We start from the raw sequence: 18,474 nt of genomic DNA on the forward strand, positions 1-18,474 counted from the left end.
ACGACTAGACCTAATTTAGGTTTTTTAATAAACAGAAATCCTTATTAGAGAGTTTATTTTGCCACAACAAACATGGCAGGCCGAACAAAGCGGCGCTGTAAAGGCTTTTTGATCGTGTGGCGCCAATCTCGTTGGTTTCGTCTTTTCGGCACTCGATGACTTGATGATGTTCCGCAGATAGCCAAGATAGCTCTGTCAAGCGGTTGCATGAACGACTCATCTGGTCGTTTGGACATGTCATTAGCACGGGCGATCTCTTCCTTCTAAAGGTGACTGGTTTGCTCACACCCTAATGCGATTGGCGCAGCCGCTGTAAACGTTCTCGCTTTCAGAGTCCGAGGGCTCAACAAACTAGGTACCATGGACGCATCAGAAAAGGCTCTTCATGAGGCGTTCGTGACATCCAAAGGTAGCTGCGATCCTCTGGAGCTCTTGCTTGTTGGCGGCCTGTTAATGTACAGCACCGTTCTGCACGCAACGCTTGCGCAGTTGCCTCCCATCAAAACATTAAGGAAAAACATCTGGTAATGTTGTCTAACCTTTCGTGCTGTGACCTTACTGATGCTGCTGTTTCAATTACAGGTTTTCTGCAAGCCTTGCCATCTTTGTCCAGTGCGTGCCGTTCATTTTGTCCTTCACTATTCTTGCCGACTATTGGGCTTGCTTAGTGTTCACAGTGGTCGCCCTTGCATTTGGAATACGACTTTCACAGCGTCTGTTTGACCAGTGCACCTCAACGAAAAGCCAGGGGAAGAAGTTGGTTAGAAAGAGGTACGTTGCGACTGCCAACAATCATTTCACGATACGACGCTAATATGCTGTGGGTTGACGTACTGGGGTGGTCAAAAGTTCCCAGGCCGCAACGCCCGGCCGCGGAGCAGCAGCTCGCTATCGGGGCGCTGCCATCGCAATCACGCCTTGGCGCACGCTGGCGTCCAGCGTGTGCGTGGAGGGGGGGGGGGGTATCACTCTTTCTTTGTTGCTCTCCTTCCTAAGAAAGCTAGGTATAAACTACTACTGTGCAGCGCTGCTTATTACACTAAGATGTTCCAACTATCCCCCACACAAGCTCTTCTGAATACATTTCGGGCTCCGACCATGCTTGTATACAGCGAATTGGCCTGCGCAGACGGCTGATAGAACCACCGCAGTGCCAATGGAATGTTTTCCAGGAAGCTGAAAACCACGGTAATGTATATGGTGTCTAGCTAAATGTGGCCGCAATCATGATGCGTCAGTTTTCCGGAAGACTGCCGCTCCGTTACACGATGCACAGTAGTAAAACATCGAGGAGCGGACAGTGAGGGAACATGACGCACCAAGTTTTTACGTCACTTTCTTATCAAGGAGAGCAAGAAAGGGAGAGCTATGCACCCCCCCCCTCCACGCACACGCTCGATGCCAGCGTGCGCCAAGGCGTGATTGCGATGACAGCGCCCCGATAGCAGCGAGCTGCTGGTCCTCGGCCGGGCGTTGCGGCCTGGGAACTTTTGACCACCCCTGTACATACCGCTATCCCATTGGAATTCACCCATGTGCGCTCACTGCAAATGTGACGAGAGCGTGCAAACACAACAGAGAAGTCAAGACAACTGAAGAAAGCGCACAGCAGCGGAAAAGAAAGTAGACACAAGAACTTATCTGTGCATGCCCCGGCAAGAGGCGAACCTTTCAAAATAATTTTATTTGCACAGCAATGTGAGCCCTCCGGTGACGTGCGAGGCTAGACAGAAAGGAAAGACCCTTACGCGCGTGCGCCTGCTAGCCGGAAGACAAGAGAGAGAAAAAAAAGGGGGAGGGGCGGAGGGTGAGGTCATCACGAGTCGCTGGACAAATGGCGACTACACAGAGAGCAGAGATGTTTGGAGTCTTCGCTGGTGCGAGGGGGAGGTGCGCGAACACTCATGGGAAGAGTGAGGAACTCTCGCTGGCACATGTGGTGGTCTACATGAGAAATAACTGTTCAGGTGCTTGATTTCTTCTTTATGCAAGTCCGATGGTTGGCAGGCCTCAACCATTAGACGCGTTTCTTCATTCATGTGCCGGTACAAAATTGCGCATTCATCGAATTTCGGCATGCACTTACTCTCGACAATGTAAAGCTAGATTAGATGGTGAGCGTCCGTTTAGCGATCTCTTATGTTCCATTAATCCCTGGTTAGCACAGCAACCAGTCTGTCCTACCTAGAAGCAGCCACGGCTAAACGGAATGTTTTATGCCACACCCGTATGGAAATCAGTAAATTTGTTGGTATGCTTTACGAAACATATGTCAGTCCGCTTGTCTGTTACCTCCTCATTCTTTCTCTCCACGGTGGCACATATCTTAGCTAGCTTATTGGCAGCCATAAAAACATTAGTGCCATATCGGCCTCCCAATTTCTTTAGCCTGTGGGATACACAATGAATGTCAGGAATTCTAAATATGGGATTTGAACTTCTGACCTCACAGGAGAGTGTAAGTGCATGCCAAGATTCAGTGGATGCTCAGTTTTGTACAGGCACAGGAATGAAGAAGCGTGTCTAATGGTTGAGGCCTGGCATATTGATCATAGTGGTAGTGCATGCGTGAGCCAACCGTCGATGAACTTGCATGAAGAAGAACTCAAGTGCTTGAACAGTTATTTCTCATGTGGACCACCACATGTGCCAGATTGATAGGTTCGCCTCTTGCCTGGGCATGTGTAGATAAGTTCTTGTGTCTACTTTCTTTTCCACTGCTGTGCGCTTTTTTTCACTTGTTGGAATTTGTGGTGTTTTGACTGCTCTCTTGTGTCTGTGTTTGCACACCCCGCCTCTTTAACATGAATATTTACCATCTAACTCGGCTCTAGTTTATTCTAGATCACCTCCTGTGTCACTGTTCCCAATTTGACCAGCATTGCCATACTTTCCAATGAACCTTGAGCAGACTTGGTGATTGGCCTTTAAGACATTAACAGACATATTAAATGAAAAGACAGCAGAATGGGCCAGTGAACAAGTGGGGTAGCTGACATCATAATTAGGCTGAAGCTCAGTGGAAGCTTGAAGCGATGAAAAAAATCCTTTAACCTTGAGGAGTGTCCCTGGAGCCAACAGGTCTTGTCTTCTTCAAGGCAGCAACTGCCTGTGTATGCTGCGTACCCTCTCCTCCAGTCCAAACAGAGGAGGAAGAGTGTGAAAGCGGGGGTGGGGAGAAGGAAGCAAAAGGCAAGCTGGCATGCAGGGCTGGGTGAGTAAAAGGAAAGCACATCAGTGAAAAAGGCGTAGGACAGGCCACTCGGACCAATGGACGGGAAGCGGGACAGCAGTGAAGAAGCTTGCCGGCATTAAATTAGATGAGCTGGAGATCATTGGGAGAGGTCTTCATCCTACAAGTTCTTTATGAATGACCATCTATCTAAAATGCGTACTAGGTGATTTTGCAATGAATGTGGCTTATGTTTATTATGAAACTACTGGACATGACACGTACTATCACTATTTCTCACGTTGTTGATGAGTAAGGTGAGTGAGGTGTCAAGGATCCACTGGAACATTTTTCAACACAGTATTTTAGGAGTAATACAAATGCAGAAGGCAAAAAGTATAGAAAAGGTCTATTTTAATATTTGCATACTTTAAAAAAGCTGGCTTCATTGTCTTTAAAGAAGCCATGACAACAATGTTCTGAACCATTTTCATTTGCAAAGAAAGATTGATTATGAAAAATTGGTTTTCATAATATTTGTATTTTCTGCAATTGCCCATGCCAGTCTACTGTAGCTTAAATGGGAAGTAATGATAAATGTTTTGCCTTAGCTGGAAGAACATCTTGATCAGACAGCTGTGAATGCAAACAACTTTTTCTGCACGCATTTCCAATTTGTTTATCACAAGTAAGCAATCCTATGATGTCCACCAGAACACCTGTCCCTGTTTTACTGTGCACCCAGACACACACATATATTCTTGTAGCGAAGAATGGCTGTCGTGATTTAGAAAAACACTGCCGCATCCACAATCTCAAAGTGGTGATTACTTTTCAGAAGTGTTGCCAAAGTTGCACCCCACGACTACCCTGGACTAAGCTCGGGTCGTGCACAAGTCATTCTAATGACCATCTTTGGAATTTTGGCTGTGGACTTTCCAACTGTACCCCGGTACTTTGCCAAGACTGAGAAGACGGGATTCAGTCCCATGGACCTGGGTGTTGGTGCATTTGTAATAATTGTGGCCATCAGTTCTCGAGAGGCCAAGAACAGCCTTCCTGCAGAGCGGTATGTCATTTCACTTCTGTGTGTATATTTAAATGAAGCAAAAATGTGTAGCATTGATAAGTACGATGACTGCGGTGCGTTGTAAAAAATTTGTCATGTACGGTAGGTTAGAATTTAAATATTGGCGAAGCTTCCACTAAGCCCCACAAGGCTTGAAACTGCGAAACTGAACAATCCTGAAGACTAATCTGGTTGCTTCTAGGTTGTTTCTAGGCCTTAGCTAGGTGATGCTAGGTTGTTTCTACGTTGATTCTCAGCGCAGAGAGGTTCGAGTTACACCACAGACAGTTTCAGACACGATACGAATGTCCAAACTCCAGAGACAGAAACTTGTGCTGAAACCAAGCGTTTGCACCTCTCATATATCTATGGGCACGTCGTCGTTGGCATAGGCCTTCCATCACTTTGGGGTCTTCTCGTAGCCGCCGTTGCCTTTCCTGTTACCTAGTATTCTCTCGTTGTACATACTCGGGGTTGTTGGCTCGCCGCTGTTGCTTCACAGCCATTTGTTGTTGGGCTAACTGTCGCCTTCATTTTTAGTGGACCAGTGGTGAGTGGTGGGACTTACCTAATTTCTGCAGCACATACTCATTTATAATGATGATAATTTATTGGTTCGTTGGACAAGGAACGATTTGCTAAACAGCTTCGCTGTTAAAGGAAAACTGGTTTCTGGATGTGGCCCGGCCTCCTAAGGTTGTTATCACGAATGTCACGAAGTACTATTAATTTAGATTTCACGCATTTTGTTTTAACAAAATAAGAGCCCATTTTTCTATAACCTAGGCATTCTACAGCACTCACATGCTGTCATAACCGATCATTAAAGAAGCACTGACGTAAAAATTTTACATCTTGCTTTTTCTGTTGCAATAAGTATAGCTAACAACCACAGTTGGAAAATTCGTTTGCTTGAGCACACAGTGAGTAATCATTTGTAGGCTGTTTTTATAGCACCCAGTTGCAGTTTCAGAGCACCAGGAGAAGTGGCACACGGAGGGTGTTTTGTAAATACACTGATCACATGAGCATGCAAAACAGCGATGCACTTGCTATGCTCACCACGCGTGCGTGGCATCGCATGCACAGGAGCACATCATTGACAACTGCAAGGGAGAACGCATGTAAAGAGCGTGGCAGCCAACACAGACTCGTGACATGGGTGGTGGTTGGTTGTTTACACTCAAACCAAGTTGGTTTCGATGTCACTAGGTGTTCCACTTCACATTCTCTTGAGCAGCACACCTTTTAAAATTGATTTGAATATGTTCTACGCCATATTAGCTGTTGATTATTTGTCAATGATGTGTGTATGCGTCTGCACAAATCTACCTCACAAGTAATCTTGCCTGCAAAATTTTGTGTCAGTGCTCCTTCAACCCTTTCAGGCCCAATGATTCCAATTGGAATCATCAATATTGTAGGTCAGTCAGCAAGCACCTGGTAAGTTCTTCCTCAAGAGCTCATATTTAGCATCTGCTCTCCATATAATGCCAACCTGGTACACACAACAATTTGAGGTCACGTGTGAATGAAGAAATGACAGAAGTGGTGTCTGTGCATTTTGCCAAGGCAGCTTCTTTCACCGTGCAGTGATAAGACATTTATTTTAGTTCTGTGTCAAAAATCTGAATTTTGGCTATTGGGCATCATGCTCTCCCATCCAAATAACTTTTGAAGTAATAAATTAAGTAAAAATAATGAAAATATTGGGAAATAAGAATGATTTATTAAATTAATTTGGACATAAATTACTCTTCATTGAAAAGTGCGGGCAAAGATTTTTTTCATTTTTTTGGACTTCCATAATCGTGCACATCTCAAAATGTAAAAACCAGTTGCTTACCTTGACTAAAAGGGTTAAGGCGTCTGCCTATCTGACCCATGTAACGTGATTTGTTTTATCTAGTTTCTTCAAGATGGCCTTACCTTCTCTTTGTGTATATTTCAGTTCTCTCAATAATAAATTTCAGTCAGTGCTTGTCCGCATCTTTCTGTTTTCTCCCCATTGCACTGTACACCCTCAAAGATTCCTCACCAGCTAGTCGAAGCTTTCCTAATGGGCCTCCTGGTGGCCTAAGGAAGTTTTGCGCTCCCTTGTCTTAAAGAAATTTGTGGGTGACTATGTGTCACTGGCAATCAATTCCTTGGTTTTTCAATGCTGTATTGCGAATGGACTTGATGGCGGCATTGCCTAAAGCAAGTGTATGTATGAGGTTTTTCTCGTGACATTCGAGTTCTGCTCATCATATTACCCAGTGACGATTGAGTCTGCAAAATATGAAATAGCTGCCTGGTGATAAAACTGTTAAATTACAAACGGCCTTCCATTTAAGGAATCTGTTCATCGAGCAAGAGTGAAGATGTCATGGACAAATGCTCTATGCAACACAAACTGCTCACAACATCACTAAGACACGTGACATTGTCTGATGAGCCAATGCAAAATACACAATACCACCACTGAGAATGCATCATGAAGCGAGATAGGAAAAGGCTGAAAAGAAGTTTTGAGAGCATAACACGATACAATTTGTGAGTGCTGGTACGTGGGAGAACTGGGTCAAGTGGACAGTGGCACTCCCCTCCTGCTGGCAGGACAGTTCCATTTGACCTTGCTCCTCTAATAATGAACCAATTTGAATAATTCTTTCAACAATGTGCTCCCTAGATAGCACCTTGCAAATTCCATGCATAACTAAAATTTGTGAAGGGGACACTTCTGTGAAACAGTGAATCAGTTTCAACTGATAAATTATTCTTCGAAGGCCCTACTGTTGCTGATATCAATGTGATATGTTTATTGAGAGAAAGGAAAATTAAGGCCAAAGTGTCATTTTTAAATTTCGTGTGAAAATCTTTGCATGTGACCGTCAGTGGGACGTGATGGACTTCAAAGTTTTTTTTTGTATTTTGGCCATATTTCCCCCCCCCCCTCCCCCAGTGTTTATTGAAACGATGTGTTAAATTCCTGGCTTAGAAAACAATGTACCTCATTTTTACCGCTTAAGGTAGTAAATGCTGTCAAAACTGTGATGTCATGGTGATTGCTGTGGAAACTTAAATGTGGCGTCGACATGTGTATCAACAGCAGGGCTGTTTAAGCCGGCCGTAAACTGTCCAACACGAACAAAAGACCTCTGGCGGGTATGCGCTACAAGAATTGGGCAAGCCCCTCTACCGAGTACAGCAGGTGTGAACGTTAAACGAAAACTCTGCTCTGTGAAGTGGAGAGGAGGAAGAACACGGGCAGAACACGTGAAAGAGAGGGAAAGCGAAAGAGAAGTAAAGGATAGTAAGACAGAGAGATATAGAAACAGATGGAAGACACAGTGAGCAGGACAGAAAGATAGGCCTCTGAGCTCTGCTCTTCCTTGAGGCTTGGCACCACTAATGCGCTGCTGCCACTACTTGTTTTTATTCTGCGCGTTTTCTAGCTTACCAAGCATCTCCTTGTGGTTAAAGTGGTGCTTTCGGTATTGTAAAAATATTTTTACTAAGACAAGAAAAATCGCTTTTCTCTTTAGTGTTCCTGGTGAGGGGCTCTTTATGGTGGTACCACACGTCATATTGCCACCTTCAGTCGTACTATTACCACTGTCACATGGGGCAACTTAAGTGCACTTTGCAGTAGTGCACTTTACCGCTAGTGTCATTCGCACGCTGTCATATGGGAATGCTTACTGACACTTGCTGCAAAGTGAATTTGCCGGCGAGTGCATTCGCCAAACTCGCTTTGCAGCGGCAGAGTGTCTAGACTCGGTAGCATTGGCTCTAGAATAAATAAGGTATTATCCGAAGCCGAGTTCGTAGCATTTTTTAAACTATTGTTTTCATTATTAGGAATATTCTTATGCATTAAAACATACTGTACCACAATATACTATGCTACTCTCGCTCTCAGGCAGTTTACAGCCACAACCGCCAGGGGCATGCCCAGCACATGCCGTGCAATGGCCGCCGCCGCTGCATTTGTCTGTATTGTTTATTTTAAGGGCTGCTTATAGCTGTAACACATCATTACTTAAGAACCATTGCCTGAAATAACAAATATCTGTTGTGCTACTTAAGTACCCATCACCGTTAGCGTCATTTCCAAAGTACACTTCCCTTTCTCGTGTAGCAGCGCACTGCCAAAGTGACATCCTGGGGGCGCAAGTGCACTCGCTCAAAATGACACTAAATTTGCCAGTGTGACTGTGGTATTGCATGCATTGCAGAATAGTAGCCTGCTTCATTGTGCACAGCTGAGCTTGCATGCTTTAAGAGCAAGCTTGTATGCTTTCTTCACACACAAGAGGTCTTTATTCATTCTGGTTTTGGCATTTATTCCAATTCTTGCAAATGCCTCATGCACGCTCTAGGTTCTAGTTTCAGATTGGTGAACCTCTACAGTTGTAGTGAATTATTTTACAGCCTGAAAAATGTGTGCAAAGCCGTGCGTGGCAGCGTGGCCCTTGTCATATTGGGGATGGTACGTCTGTTCATGGTGACGGTCCTCAACTACCAAAACCCTGTTCATGAATATGGTGTCCACTGGAACTTCTTTTTCACACTAGCAAGCACCAGGGTAAGACGTCCTGTCAGTCACCATTGTTCACTGTGCCAGACATATCCAGAGGCACACTCAAGCGAAACACAGGTGGGAGAAACAGGGTACAACACTTCTTGCGTGTAATTATCGTGGCACATTATTGGCAGGTTTAACAATGAAAAAAGCTGTTTGGTTCACAAAGCTTTTTGCATGAAGAAAAAAAAAATCAAAATTGCGTTAGCGCAGCCTCTGCAAAAGAAGCAGGTTATCATCTTGTAAACTTCTCCCCCATGCACTTCTGATGAGTGCCATCATTCGTGTGCCTAAATTCCTGTTCCAGCATCTCTGACTGCATGGTCAGGCAGTGTCAAAACCTGTTCCTTCTGTTAACCTTCTTCAGTCTTCCCATTTTTTTCCCTGTTTATGTTAAGCGTTGGAAATGCATCACATATAACACAGAAGATTGGGCATATGTGATATATTTTTTATATGCAGCCACTTTGTAAATTGTGTGGCAATCTGCATTGATGTTGCAGAGCTGACATATAACATGCACCTATGTAATGCACTTTCATATTGCATTATGTCGATACTAACAGCACTTTTTAAATATCTGTCCTTAAAACATGCTACCAATGAATTCTAACTTCAGATTGTTTGTCCATTTGAAGCCTCTGAAAAGCGCATCTAGTTACCCTAAGTGATTTAATGTCATTAAAAAATCATGTACTGTTGTAAATAGCCGAGCTGTACTTCAATTGTCCTTTCCGAAACTATCGAAAAGGACAAAGTTCTTGCTAAATAAGAATGACCTAATATAACCAGCTATGACATGCTCTGTAAGCTTTTAACAAATTGAAGTAATTGACACAGACCTATAATTGATTATCAGCTTATAACCTTGAGTATTGTTTGCACAATTTATGCCTTTTTCAATCTACTCGAAGTTCACTGGCGTTAAATGAAGGCTGGAAGTGTTTTGCCATGTATCGTACTCGATGTGCAACAAAGCATTTCAGTGATGCATTCAGAATGGCATCTCTAGCCATGTTTATTTCGTCAATTTACTTACATAACTTAAGAACAGAAATTTCTTCTGTGTGGCGTAGACTTGTTCTTTTAAGTGGTCAGAAACCACCCCTTGGCTTGGTGAGAAAACACATCCTGCGTATAGCAGACACTGCTATGAACAGCTCAGCCAAATCTTGCAATCGTGCATGGCAAGAAGAGTTTAAAAGCAGAGCACAAAGTTATTACTTTCTCAGGTGCCCTCTTCGCATACAGAGGCTCACTCTGCTCACTCTCTTCGGAGCTGCCAGCGCCTGCTGTTTGATGTTGAACAGCAGATAGCATGCTATTGGCTGGCCAAGAGTCGACAGAAAACAAAAGCGGTGTTTGGTTCAGATGCACTTCTTGCCCTGGGGGTATCCCCATATGCTGGCGCTGTGCTTCATAGTCTGCTAACATTACACTGTGAGCCACACTCGCACACAGGAATCGCGATGAGAGCGAGTGTGATCCCGTTCCACGCTCAAGGTCCTGACGTGTGCTGATGTAGCATCTTCTCACCGTGTCATACCTCCCTGTGTAGCTTCCAGCACGCTCGTTGAGACGAGAGAAAGCGCTTGAAGCAAGTCCCTGTAACTCCGCTTGTACTTGATGGATTCGAGAAATTTTTGTGGCAATTGGTTCACAAGGCAATAAACCCCAATACTGAGGTCATTCGACAATTACTTGAATAAGTGGTTCATGATCCCTTCAACCCTTTCAGAGAAAAAAAAAGCATTATGAACGTACAAGTTAGATGCTTCTGCAATGTCAACTGCATTAGTTTATTGCAATTGTTCATCACATTAGTATTTTGCATGTGCATAGACGTTTTGAAAGTGGTGCTAGTCTTAAAATTTCTGCCAGGCAGACGTGACTTCATGCAATTTTGTTATTTCAGCATGTCATAGTGAATAATCTAGTGCTGACAAGGCAACAGGCTAAGTGCCACCATTGTGAGCCTTATTGCTTCCTCTTGTTCTGACCCTCACCTGTTTGGGCTTTTGAGTGAAGTGATAGATAGGTAGCAATTTTTATTGGTGTCCCCTGTGATTAGACTAAAGTGAGTGTATGCCGTAACCGACTCAGAACTAAAGAGTTCCAAAAGCATAGCTGCCAACTTGGAGCAAAAAAAAAAAAAAAAAAAAAGCAACAACACTGGCGTACATTTCTATTTATTGTTTCTCCTCGGGAGTGCAGCACTAAATGCTAGTAAAGTGTTTGGACATCAATGATCACACAAATACTAGAAATTATATGTGATGCCTGCATGCGTGTGTACTTAAGAGACAGAATGTGCTGCGTCCCATGGCATCTTGTAGCTGCTTCCCAATGTTTCCATGCTTTTCCGTATGACACTATTGTACTGTGGTGAAAAGTGATAGAAAAAGTGTTCTGCACTGACAGACCAAAGCCAGAAAATTTTAGAACTGCTGCCCTGTATGTAATTTTCTATTTGCGGCATGGTTAGGGCTGTTTTTCAGGAGATGTATGTCTGCGCCCGTACAGTCGGGAGAGTTGGCAGCTGTGCAAAGCTCCAGCGATTCTTGCAATCAGGAGCGCTTATATCCACCTGGCAGCATCCTTCATGTACAGCTACCAAGTGCTTTCTGAAAGACATAACAATAATGCAAAAACATCCTGCATAGCCAAAGCATACACACTCTGTCAGCCACTATGCAAGCTGAGATCTCTAGCCAGGACCGTCATATCGCTTCACAGACTTGTCAAACACAAATTGGGTGCATCTGTGCTTAAGCCTATTGGCAGATAGAGCAAAGTGGAATGAGCTGACGTTGACTCATGGTTGCAGAGGTTTTGGGAGGGTGCCACAAAAACCTTGACCGACGTTGGTGAAAATGAAGTTATATGAGCCAAGTGTGAGATTTACAGCATAAACATGCACTTTGTATAATCTGCAGATTTTGACATCACTGGTGTACGCGACTGTGCCTATTCATATGGACTGGGTAATTGCTGTTGCCCTGGGTTGCGTATATGAAGCCTGCCTGCTGTTCACTCCACTGGCATTATTCCTGGACAGCGACGACCGGTCAGGTTTCCTGGCAGCAAACAAGGAAGGCCTTGCATCCATTGCTGGCTATGTGGCACTCCACTTGGCTGCTGCAGCAACGGCAAGAACCCTGGGTTATAAGCCACGGTATGTGTCGCTGAAGACTGGCGTTACGATGGTAATGAGAGAGGGCGTTCTACACTGCACTACTGAAAGTGAAGTGGCTGGAAAGCCTATTTTAGGTACACGGGAGACATATTTTGGGGGAATGGGCGTGCATACGAAGTGAAACATTAAATCAATTTAGACAGAAATCATTATTTTGCCATCATAGGTTAATTAGAAGAAGAAATGAAGGTCAAAGTTTCATGTCTGAATTTCGTGTCGAAACTTCAGCACGTAAACGTCAATGTGATGCCATGAATATCAAGGTCTTCTATCAGATTTCTTGGCCATGTTTGTTCAATTAAATTTTCTGGAACTCGCTGTGTTAAGATTTTGGGTCCCTTAGAAATCAATGCACATAATTTTTAGCCGCAAAGGCGCCAGCAGACACTGTCAGAATCTGTGACGTCATGGCGAGCGTTACAGCCACTTGGAGAGTATAAAAAAAAAAAAGTCACTGTTTCACCGCAAGGGCAAAGCAATGAATGCGATAGCAAGAAAAGCGGCCCGTGATGGACGCGCTGCTACGCTGCAGAAACATGTGCCCCCCGCCAGCAACTACCGCGCGAGCAGACAGCAGAAGGGCAAGGTTCTCCCTACGCAAATATTAGAAGAAGCGAGCGAGCTGGCTGACGACTTTTAAATGCGCCCGTTGTGCTCCTCGCGCCATCTCGCCGGTAATGAAGAAATGCTTAATAGCGCCTGTCGTCTCCGAGTACTGCGGTAAAGGGTGTGCACGTGTATATAACGCTCGCTGTTAGCTACCTGAAGAATCTGCGTTTTGTGGCGTAGTGGTTAGCGCCACGTGCTGCGGAGCGAGAGATCGCTGGTTTGATTCTGCGCTTCGGAAGCATTTTTCGAATTATTTTTCTTTGGGACTTTTATATATATACACATACTTATGCATATATGGAGCATGACGCCGGCGACGGCAAAAACCAGCCGAGACTGTCCATATAGTTGCTATTGCAATAAAAGTGGCATTTGCATGACTCGGCTTACTGACGTCTAGAGGAGTGAAAGCGAGTGAAAGCATGACTGTGCATGTATATGATGAGCAAGGCAAGCTGAGTGAATAACGAGTTGATTAGCAAAAGTTAATAGTGAAAGTTAGTTAATTATAGGATGACGATAAAAGCAAAGTTTGTACTGAGGTAATTAGTGAAACTTACATTAGTGACAGTTAATTGCGAATGTTGGACGTCGATACAAAGTGCATGGTAAAATAACCACACCGGATGGCTTTCGCCTTCGAGTGGTCTTAGGTGAATACATGGGGGAGGGCTCAACGATACGAGAAACAGCGCGAAACACGGGTGAATGAGACGGACCAAGCGCTGACTTACAACTCCGTGCTGTTTCTCGTATCATTGAACATGTACCAACCGGCCCAAATACGCATTCTAGTACGAGGGAGGGACCATGCGAGTTTTCAAGCAAAGCTTGCATTGACTGACCTGTGTAGCTGGTGGTGTTCCAAAAAGCCTCCTCACCCACAGCTGGCACGTGCGTACCAAATAAATAAATAAAACAAAATAAACGTTCCTTTTGGGGCTGGAGTTTGAACCTGGGTCCCCGCGGTTCAAAAGCGAGTGCCTTGAACACCAGGCTATGCGTCCGTGTTTTCCCAATGTGAACTGAACTGAAGCGTGCAAATGCGTTCTACCGACAATGCAAAAGCAATTGGGAAGCAGTACACTTGCCGTGGGCGCTTTATTGCAATAATTTGTGTTGGCGGACTAGGAGCGATCTGCTGGACAACACGTAAGGTCGATATCAGGAATTCCACATTTCAGGAAAATTCCGATTTTGAGAAAATTTTAATTCCTAAACCGCGTTTCCATGATTGCGTGATGGTCCTTTTGTTGGGCCGTTCTACAGGCTGACGGATACTGGAAAGAGCATGAAAGACACCATGCCGATTCTGCCGGAAAGCGATGTTTTAGGGACAGCTGCTACCTATAAAGAAAAAGAAAGAAAGAAAAGCAGTATGTCAGGCATGCTCACGCCAAACTTTGCTTGCCTCCATTTCCCCGATTGTGGAAGGGCTCCTGAATTTTTTGTAATGCTGATGTCTTTTCTTTGAAGGAACACTGCTCGTGACTGGATCAGGACGGGACTGCAGGCTACTGGAGCGAGTGGTGCTGCTTTTGTAGCAACGTACATCATGCACACCGCAGTGGATCCCGTTTCGAGGAGACTGGCAAATGTCTCCTACTGCCTGTGGATGGTGCGTACACATTCTTTCGTGGGCATGCCTCAACTGATTTCTCGTAATATGTCCTTGATGCGTGAGCATAATGGAGGCAGCTGACAGGCCACATAATTCAAATAAATGCTGATGTCGGCCAAGTAAAGTATGCTTACGTATAATTTTACTCTGAAGTCGAGAGTTTGGCGGAAACCCGCCTGGCCGGGGAAAGACATGGACGAAGGAAACACAGCGCCGACCAAAAGTAAAAATATATTCTTAAAAAAGAATATATTTTAAGAATATATTTTTACTTTTGGTCGTCCATAATTTTACTCTCCTTTAAATTTGTGATTGCGTGTCTTTGTACTCTGAATGCATGACAGGAAAGGCAGTAGTAATGCTACTCCAGGAAAGACGGTTTCGGACCAGGAAGACACAGCTATTACGATAGGAAAAGTATTTTCCTGTCTGTAGGTTAGAAGTCCCCATGAAAGTGTGAGAACCATTTATTGCTTCATGTGCATTTTAAAAGGACAGTATCATGCCTCTAGTGTTAGCTACAGTGATTACTTTGTAACAAATAACTGGTGTCAGTGCCTTATTTGTGTTATTGTTTGTTTGTCAGTGTTTCTTAAATTTCGCACTGCTGTTCTCAAGGTGGCGTTTTTAACAAAATCTCGCAAGACAAGCATGAATGCAACATGTCAAAATGCTATCTCGCGGCAGTCTGTCATGATAAATGCACTTCGTGGTACAAACGGGTGGTTGTCTTTTTTCCTTTCTTAACTGCACATGTTGTACCGTCTAGCAATACAGTAGAACCCCGCTGTTACGTTCCTCACTGCTGCGTTTTCCCGGCTGTTACGTCGTTTTCCGCCGGTCCCGGCATAGCTCCCATAGAATACAATGTATTGGGAACCCCGCTGTTACGTCGTAACTGTCGGACCGTTCCCGTATGATACGTCGCGAAGTGCGCTCGGAGCCGACCGAGTGACTACCAAAGAGAGCAGCCATGGTGCATTTTCACGCAGCTTGGCCTCGTTTGACCGTAATATTAGCCGCATGAGAGGCGCAAGCAACAGAATCTTTCAACTGATCCAAACAAAAGCATGGCCTTCGAGATTCAAATTGCAAAGATGGCGTCTATGACGTAACTGCTCGCGAAAGCAAGGCCTTCGAGATTGGCATTTACTATTAACAAAAGCATAGCCTTTGAGATTTGTATTGCACAAACATGGCGTGTATGACGTAATTGCTTGCGAAAGCAAGGCCTTTGAGATTGGCATTCACTTCTGCCATCGCGTTGGCGTAGACTCATCATCATCGTTATTTGTCGGAGAACGGGAGGAGTTCGAGCTGGTTGGAGCTCGCATGGTCGTGCGTGCGGTTCGCGGTCGGACTCGCCGCGCCGGTCGTGATTGCGTGTGCTTAGTTCTTTCATACCTACAGCTGTTGGTGTTAAAAAAATCACATACGTTGATTACATTTCTGTGGATGAGGCCGTCCTAAGCTCCGCGTTTCTATCCATCGACTAGATCGCGGCTGAGCGCGCCGATTTTCGTGCTGCTCGTAAGAATTGAAATAAAATTCTGTACCACTAAATATTTTGCCGTTTTTCCTGTTTTTCGGCTCTTACGTTTTCCGTCTCTTACGTTTATTTCCTACAGTCCCTTCAAAAACATATCAGCGGGGTTCTACTGTATTGTTGTACAATGTATATTATTTGCTGTACAACAAGCTTACATTTTCATGTCAGGTTGGTGAAAAAATAATTTGCTGGAGAATTTGTACTATTCGTATTCAAAAATATTCGAGAATTTAATTAGCATTATTTGAATTTGCTTTAAAGTTGAAAATTTGATATTTGCACGCGCCTAATAAATAATTGCTGTATGAAGAAAGCATTCCTTTCATCTCCAAACTTACTGGGAAAACATGCGTGTCTTGTCATGAAGCAAAGAACCTGATATTAATTATGGGCCATTTGTAAACAGCGTTTATGCTGCAAATGGACAGGTATGTTGGCGTGAATGTTTAAGTACTGTTCTTTTCTTTTTTTTTTTCTTCCACAGTACTCACTTGGGACATTCGCATTGGCCATGAGTGTCGTGGTCACATTCCTTCGTGTAGCATTGCTACCTCGCGACGCACACATAGACTACAATCTTTTTGCTGTGGCCAACACTGACAACAGCGATGTTGACATACTCTGGAAAAGCATCAACTACAATGGGATGGCCGTGTTTCTCCTTGCAAATATTTTGACTGGACTAGTTAATGTCTTCTTTCATCCAAGGACTGCCACTGATACTGTGTGCGTGGTTACACTGGTTGGTTATATTTATGCTGTGTGTATGTTTGCTGTAATCTTGCATCGCAAGAGGATGAAGTTGAAGCTGCCATTTACATGAATTTGCCTGTTTTACTTCAGATTTGTACAAATAAAGCAGTAAAGCCCTTTCCTTTCATTTACATATACTGCACTGCATTGAATTAAGATAGGTTGGCAGTGGAAGATCTTGCTACATCTGTGAGAGTATTTTGTTTCACACCATTTGGAAGAGATGAGAACTGCGAAGATAGTGCAGAGCTTACGTAATCAGTAGACTGCATCAGGCCTTTACTCGTGTACAATATCCGTTGTGAAAACGCTGTTATCTTCACTGTAAACATGTACTGCACACTGATATCAGTGAAAAAAAATTGGCAGGTGTACTTTGGCATATCTAATAATTCACTGCATCAAGCTTCGACTTTTGCTTGATTTACCTTGTGACTACTAAATCTGCAGCTGAAAAGGCACACTTCAACTGCTCTAGAGCTATTTTAGAGCTAGAAAATATCCATATTTACTGATGCTGTTGGGGGAACAGATAATTTGTTTTGTACATGACCCTGTATTTAATAGGGCACAATGAAAAAAGAAAAATAACAAAGGGGCCTCAAGCATGAAGAGATTGCGTTGAATAAGAGTGTCTTATAATATATATATATATATATATATATATATATATATATATATATATATATATATATATATATATATATAGTGTGAGCGCTGTCTATGTAGTTCATCTTCATATGTATAGAAACAATTGTAATCATCATCTTCGTTTGTCACGCGGGCTGCGCCGCTTTGCCCTCGCGGCGCGACCTACGCTGAAATATAACCTTTCGGTTACCGTACCGGACGTCATCTCATAAGTGGTGGAGCGTGCTGTGATTCCCACGTCCTCTTGCTCTACCGGTCACCCCTGGAGCTCCGGTCTGATCGACGGCTCTGCTCGCAAACGACAGTGATGGCACAAAACAACGCATCCGCTGCCGCAACCGCTTCTGCTCAGCCAGGTGGGCCTAACTACACAGCGAGTACATCGCAACGAGACGCTTCGGTATTTTCCGGCCTTCGCGGTGAAGACGTCGAGGACTTGCTCGACAGTTATGACAGAACCAGTGCTTGTAATCATTGGGACAAGGCCCACAAACTACGCTACGTTCCTTTTTACCTCAAGGAAGTGGCTAAAACCTGGTTCTACAACCATGAAAGCAACTTTCCTGATTGGGCAGCCTTCACGGCGCAACTCCGTCAGATATTTGGCACATCTGCAGGAAGCTCTGAGGTAGCGAAACAGAAGCTTGCAACTTGCATCCAGGGCCCGATGAATCATATATGTCGTATATTGAAGACATTCTGGCTCTCTGTCGCCGTGCCCAAAGTGACATGACGGAGGCTGATTGCATCCGTCACATACTGAAAGGCGTGAACTCTGTGGCCTTCAATGCTCTTGTCATACAGAGCCCAAATACAGTTCAGGATATCATCACCACATGCCAATGCCTGGACGCGCTCTATTCCATGCGCTTTCCACACGCCTCCTATAATGCTCACTTTGCTGGAGAACGTGAATTGTGATCCCTGATCCGCACTTTGTCAGAGAGGAACATCATGGTCTTGTTCCGGCCAACACAGCCACTTGGTCTGTCCGCTCTCCTCCTCACAACCTGCGTGAAATTATCAAGGACGAACTGGCATCGATGACAAGCGTCGTACGTGCCCCGTCTCCTGTACCCTTTCGTGTGCCTTCGTACGCAGAAGTTTCATCACTGGCCCCCGCACCAATTTCATCTGCGCCTGCGGACGTTGGACGCGACCATTTGGTGTCGATGGCAGCACAGACACCAGTGCAACCACACTACTCTACCTGGTGTCCTTCGCGCCCCATCTGTTTCTACTGTGGCATACGGGGCCATATATCCCGTTTCTGCCGCCGCCGTCAGC

The 18,474-nt window shown here is 44.4% G+C and overlaps 1 protein-coding gene across 3 annotated transcripts; it reads left to right on the forward strand.

Annotated features, from left to right (window-relative positions):
• Nucleotides 1-52: 52 nt before the first annotated feature.
• LOC119404630 (phosphatidylinositol-glycan biosynthesis class W protein) lies at nt 53-16,660 on the forward strand. Of its 3 annotated transcripts, XM_037671203.2 has the most exons (8): nt 54-269; nt 333-524; nt 583-771; nt 4,011-4,241; nt 8,658-8,811; nt 11,745-11,983; nt 14,090-14,231; nt 16,268-16,660. In XM_037671203.2, the coding sequence occupies exons 2-8, from the start codon at nt 361-363 to the stop codon at nt 16,604-16,606; spliced, it is 1,458 nt and encodes a 485-aa protein (XP_037527131.1). In that variant the 5' UTR covers nt 54-269; nt 333-360; the 3' UTR covers nt 16,607-16,660. The 3 variants fall into 3 exon arrangements, with proteins under 3 accessions (XP_037527133.1, XP_037527131.1, XP_037527132.1); XM_037671205.2 differs by lacking the exon at nt 4,011-4,241 and having other exon boundaries at nt 53-269; XM_037671204.2 differs by lacking the exon at nt 54-269 and having other exon boundaries at nt 427-529.
• The last annotated feature ends 1,814 nt before the right edge of the window (nt 16,661-18,474 follow it).

Source organism: Rhipicephalus sanguineus, chromosome 9, assembly GCF_013339695.2.
Source record: "Rhipicephalus sanguineus isolate Rsan-2018 chromosome 9, BIME_Rsan_1.4, whole genome shotgun sequence".
NCBI lineage: Eukaryota > Metazoa > Arthropoda > Arachnida > Ixodida > Ixodidae > Rhipicephalus > Rhipicephalus sanguineus.

What these genes read in the sequence shown, in the direction of transcription:
- LOC119404630 (XM_037671203.2), top strand. Translation starts at nt 361, where the DNA reads ATGGACGCATCAGAAAAGGCTCTTCATGAGGCGTTCGTGACATCCAAA. An exon ending in ACATTAAGGAAAAACATCTG is followed by an intron (nt 525 to 582) that starts GTAATGTTGTCT and finishes TTTCAATTACAG; the next exon opens with GTTTTCTGCAAGCCTTGCCA. An exon ending in TCACACTAGCAAGCACCAGG is followed by an intron (nt 8,812 to 11,744) that starts GTAAGACGTCCT and finishes TATAATCTGCAG; the next exon opens with ATTTTGACATCACTGGTGTA.